A 6,164-nucleotide genomic window follows, 5' to 3' on the forward strand; every position below is an offset into this window, starting at 1 on the left:
ACAATGATATGAAAGCACGCATTGTTTATAAATAAAGAGAGGCTGGTTTGTCTCTCTTTTTTGTGGTACAAATATTTGTGGAATTCTCACAGGTTCTCCTTCTAAAAGTGGCTTTTTGAGGATTGAGGGCTCTGGGAAAAACTTCAAGTTTTAGTTTTTGGGGTTTTTTTTAGAAATAAGAAAATGCATTACTTTCCAAAAAAAAGTAAGATAATGAGCAGGAGCCATCAAACAGTTTGGATATTTTCTTAATTTTAAAAAGTTTTACAGCCCTAGCCAGTTTGGCTCAGTGGATAGAGCATCAGCCTGCGGACTGAAGGGTCCCAGGTTCGATTCTGGTCAAGGGCATGTATGTACCTTGGTTGTGGGCACATCCCCTTTCAGTCCGCAGGCCGTCGCTCTATCCACTGAGCCAAACCGGTTAGGGCAATAAAATATATTTTTAAATAGTTTTACAAAGTATTTATTGACAAAAAATGTTTTTGAACTGGGTAATGAATCCTTGGGAGTTCATTATTCTATTCTTTTTCATGTGTATTTGAAAATTACTATAACAAAGTGTTGTGGGTTTTTTTTAAATTAAATTTGGTATATATGGATCTTATACCAGGATGGCAGAGTTTGGGGATAGATATTTCATGATGAAACATTTCATATACTTGATTTCAATTACTTTAGTGATGAACTGTTTACATTAGCAAAATACGTGTTATATTTCTGAAAAAATTTGAATTGCAATTAAGTTTCCTATATCTTCTAAATTTGAGGAAGTTATTTTTTAAAGGAGAAAGTAGAGATAGAATTTGTAGATAGTAGAGTTGGGTTTAAAGACCAATGTGACCACTTAGCCGAACAAGGGAGTTACGCTGAGTTTCTCTTCCCTCATCTTGGAAGTGGGAATGCCAGTACCCTCCTGACAACACTTCATAGTGGAATGGAGACACGTTTGTGGCGCTGCCTAGTAAAATGAAGCTTTCAGCACACGTTGTGCTATTAGCACTTTAAGCGTATTTGAGGAGGATGGTAGGGAAAGGGTCCTCAGAAGGTAGGAAGCCTTTGTATGAGATGGTAAAACAAATACTTGGAAATTAAAACGGGAAACGAAGGGGGAGTAGCTGAAACCTGGCCCCACATTAAGATGCTGTTGGGCGGGTTGTGCTCTGGACAAAAGCTCATTTTGCATCACATTGCCACAGACTCAGCGAATCAAGGGACGCATTTAAATATTTGAACCTTGTCAACACTTTCATCTAACAGGTACTGTAAGTGGCAAATCAGAGCCGCACGTGGAACATCGTTTCTTTTTTGGGCCCAAGGGCATGAATTAGAGACTATCGCTAGACTGAAAGCTTGAATACCATAAAAAGCAAATATTCAGTAATAGTAAAAATGTTCAACTGGCAGTAACGAGGTGATGCTTAACATTTAATCTAATGCAAAATACATCACTTGAGTTTCTTTGTGTTTATTTTGCAAGGCAACAAATATAACATACTGCTCTAAGGCATTCCCCCATTTGAGGTTTGATTTCCCCAGTGTGGGGCATGCAGGAGGCAGCTGATCAATGATTCTCTCTCATCATTGATGTTTCTCTCTCTCTCTCCTCCTTTCCTCTATGAAATTATATTGTTGAAAAAAGAAAATGACAATATATAACCTTGACATAAGCAAGAAACCATAATGGGATTGTGGAATTATTTTGATAAAATTAAAGTTAGAAATGCATAATCCACATAAGTAGGGTAATGTAAGAAAGGCTTAAACATGTTGCTCATCTTTTAAACAGTAATTCCAAACTTATATTTTTGAAAAAAGAAAATGACAATATATAACCTTGATATAAGCAAGAAACCATAATGGGATTGTGGAATTATTTTGATAAAATTAAAGTTAGAAATGCATAATCCACATAAGTAGGGTAATGTAAGAAAGGCTTAAACATGTTGCTCATCTTTTAAACAGTAATTCCAAACTATTTATTTAACATTTGGTATCAGAAACAGGGATCGTATTCTGGACATACACCTTCCACCACATTTTTTAAATAAGGGCACTGTATATTTTCATCAAAAACGTGTGTTAATAGATTGTAGCTTAGCCTTTGTCAAAAAACATGCAAATAGTATTTACATGAAAAGGATTGCCCCAGAAGAAACACCAAATCCATAATACACCCCCTTCAACAGTAAAAAATATTTATTTGTAAGGTAAACTATAGCATCAATATCTTCTGATATTTTAGATATGATTAATGTTTTTGGACCTCCATTGATTTCCACCTACCATGCAAATTGCTGGCTTGTTTTAACATAGTAGTCCTTTCTCTATAGGTTATTTAATAGGGTTTATACATTTTAATTGCTCTCTTTGAAAATATCACCAGGCAGTTCAGAACAGCTCATTTATTGATAACATTGTGACATTCAAGGACTTAAAATTGGCTGATGATAACAATAGGGAATAGGGCAGACTTTCATAATGGAATGTATGGGATTGTCATTTTTACTCAATCTGGAACCATTTAAAAATGTTTTCTACTCAAGCTATATATTTTAGATAAACATAGATAGAGATAGCACTACTTATAAAAAGACACACTTCTTTTAAGCTCAGAATTCATTGGGGCTAAATGTTAATCTATACACACTTTATACATAGTATGAACAGACTTTGTAACCAAGTGCCACACAACTAGGGCACGCATACATATTAGTTACCTTGGTTGTCAAAGGTTACGTGTCAACTCTGCATATTTTGTGCCAAGGAGATACTATCAACATTATTTTTTGCATAATGTGCAAGTATTATATGGCCACAGAGTGTAATACAAATTAGTGGCAAAGTGCTGAGGGGAGGAATCCATGACAGATTCAGATGCGCAAGGTTGAATATTACCCGTAAACTACCTGACTCTGCTAAGGTCTTCACAGCACGAAGCGCTATGTCATGCCCCGCTTTTAAAGTCTCTGATAAACTTGGACACGATGAAGCTTGTTCAAGGAATTGTACCATAGCCGCCAGCAATAGGACTGGTGTGAGCGAGCGATAGGTGGCATTGGGGGAGCAATGTGGAAGATCACCCAGACAGATCTTTTCCAAGTCATGCCATCTTTCCTGAAAACAATTGTACTCACTCCATCATGACCATAATTGTTTACTGACATGTGCTATTTTTGGGGGGTGGGGAGGGTATTAAAATGTCCTATTAGCAGAATTAGGGCTGCCAAGATTAAAGGGCCTAAGAATTTTGTTAGTATTGTTGATTTCTTACACACACTCATCAATTCCTTGAGAAAGTTATTGCATAAGTTAGATTATTGGGAATGGGAAAATCATATTTGCAATCCAATTTCTCCTTTCCCTCCCAAAATTAAATTTCATACCTCTGACATCTGTTAAATGTTGGGCTGGTTAAAAAAAAAAAAGTCTCTCTGTTCTAAATTTTAACATATGAAAAAAGAGGAAGATAGAGCTTTCTTAAAAACTTCATAGTATACTAGTGTCTATTTGTCTTATTTTTAATACATGAAATCTTATGTCTATTCTAATTCAAATTCCTTTTGCTCAAATTATTTCCTAAACTCTAGGGAGCAAGAATGTTTAAGTTTCCTCACTTAATAAAAGATCTGAAAACTTTTCAATCAATTTTAAGTCTGCAGCAAACCAGCTGCCTTCATAGTAGTTCAGCTGTGCTTTAAAAGTAAATAGTACTTTTGAAAACTGAATTCGGAGTTTTCAATGATCCCATTTCAGTATCCTAAGTAAAAGCTCAACACTAAAGCAACCCAGTTGACTACCAATGAGCTTATCATGGCCTAGGGCACTGGCAGGAAAAGAATGGGCCATTTCAGAACCAAGTTTGAAGGAATTCGGATACCCCCTATTAACATCGAGGAAACCTTAAAAAAAGGAAGCAAGATATAAAGTGAATAGAAAAAGAAAATAATCAAAAACTGCAACACTGGCCTCCAACCTTCCCATGACCATTAGCACACCCTAATTTTGTATCTTGAAAATTGTGTTTAAATTCCAGGTGTGTTATTCATATTTTCTGCATGAACCGAGTTAATGTATATTCCATTTATAACTTTTAAAAAATACGTTGCTTATTAAGGAATATTTATACAAAAGGTCCCCTTTTCCTTACTTATTTTGTTATTAATGGCCTTTAAAAATATGTGTACATTAGCTTAAAAAAAAGCGTTGCCATAAGTAAAGTACTGTGGAATAAATGCAGATGAATCCACTTTCTAAGCACATAACTGCTAGAGGCTGGAATTATGTTTTTGCCAGTGAGTCTTTAGACCATCCTGCTATCTGTTTATTAAGCAAAATGTTAACCCCAAACAGGTTATGATCTTCATAGTTAAACTTTAAAAAGGAGCATGTGTTTGTGATCTAAATTTACAGCATTTCGAGTGACTTTTCTTTTCAATTGCTCTTTTAAGAATCAGTAAAATATCATCAAGAAAGTATGAACATGCACCTAACCGAGAGGACCACCTTTGACTCTGGATAGTTACTCCACATAAGCAGACAAACCCTACCATGTCATACCATACAAACAATTTTAATTGTGTAGTTACAGTCAATAACCACTTCCTAATCAGAATATTTCTGCATAAAGAAAATTGTGATACACTTATAAAAACAGCCAGCTGTAACAAAATAGCTGGTGTTTTCATAGCCATAAACTCATAAAAAAGAAATACACCTTTATACAGAAATTTTATACAGATGTAGCTTTAAAATTGATTGTAAACCAAAGGAAGACACATTGCAAACATCAATTATTTTCACATTAATTGCATAATTTTCTAAGGTGATCTATTAGTTTTATTTACCTAAGCTTATTTGCATGATAGTAAAAATTGCATACAACAATAAGAGTGAAGCTTATAGTATGAATTGCTTGGATAACATAGAGCACTTTTTATAGGCAACTGTGTAAAGCACATTTTCTCTATTTAAAACTTTTAAGACACTTTGTTTTACTGCCCATCAAAATACATTTATAAATAGAAAAGAATCAGTATGGTAACAAGAGAAGCAATATTACATTTAACGGAAACTTCCAAAAAATTAATTACAACATGATGCTGCAGGATCTACAAATAAATAATGAGGACTAAACTGTGTTTCACATTTTCTTTTCATTAAAAAAAAATCATGTAACAATGAGAATGAAAAAAAAATTACAGTGAACTTTTATTTCCAAAATAAAAACAAATTTGAATTACGGCAGTGCCATATAATACAAGGCATTTGTTGGCATATGTCATCTTTAAACTGCATTCCACAGTCTATAGTTCTTTTGTAACATACAATAGAGTAACAAACTCTTTTTTTTTTCTTTTAAAATAAGGGGCGAGTTTCCAAAGATCAGTGTGGAGTGTTACAGAAATAATGAAAGGAAGGAAATCATAATCACAGAAGTTATAATGCTTGTTTGAGGCTCCAGAATAATAATAATTTTTTTTTAAAAAAATCACTGGTATCATGCTGACGGGGGTACACACCTCGGTGCGTTCCCGAGAACACAAATCTGAACTTTTAATACCAAACAATCCTCAATGCTTCACCTGGGGCTGCCGAGCAGTTTGTAAATCAGAGTAAAACATTTAGTGCAGTCTGCATTATCCCTTCTCAACTTTCCTGTTTGTGCAAGTTTCTGAAGATTCATTGGCCAAACCATGAACAACAAAGGTTTCTGAGCGCATACAGGTGGATTTTCATTGTGTTAGTAAATACCAGTGGCACTGTTGAATGAAAATAATACTTGATGTCTCAGTCTTTCAAGTCGGCGTTAATGTCTGTGTTCCCTTCCACCGCCAGCTCGTCCTCCAGCTTCACCGAGAAAAGGGTGTTAGCGTTTTTGTCTTGCACACCCTCTTCTAAATCCTTAAGCAGCTCCTCCTCTTTGTATTCGGCCACGTCCACCTCCAGGCCGGAGTTGTCCTTCAGTTTGCCGTGGTGCTTGAGATAGTACCGCTGGTTCTGAAAGAACTTGATGATGGTGAACTTGGGCAGGTCCAGCTGGGCGGACAGAGTCTGGATGGCCTCCTCGTCCGGGTACAGGCCGACGTCTTGGATGAAACTCTGGAGGATCCCCAGGGCCTCCACGGAGATCTTTGTGCGCGGCCGCGTCTTCTGGCGGGTGTCGT

General features: G+C 35.9%; 1 protein-coding gene across 1 annotated transcript in view; it reads right to left on the reverse strand.

The window, feature by feature from the left end:
- Positions 1-1,952: 1,952 nt before the first annotated feature.
- The window catches only part of SATB1 (SATB homeobox 1), an 84,088-nt gene continuing 79,876 nt past the window's right edge, over positions 1,953-6,164 (reverse strand). Inside the window, exon 13 of the mRNA XM_014537599.1 lies at positions 1,953-6,163. Within this exon, the coding sequence (XP_014393085.1) occupies positions 5,788-6,163 (376 nt within the window). The 3' untranslated portion in view covers positions 1,953-5,787. The remainder of the gene's footprint in view (position 6,164) is intronic.

This window comes from Myotis brandtii, unplaced genomic scaffold (genome assembly GCF_000412655.1).
Source record: "Myotis brandtii unplaced genomic scaffold, ASM41265v1 scaffold18, whole genome shotgun sequence".
Classification (NCBI taxonomy): Eukaryota; Metazoa; Chordata; class Mammalia; order Chiroptera; family Vespertilionidae; genus Myotis; species Myotis brandtii.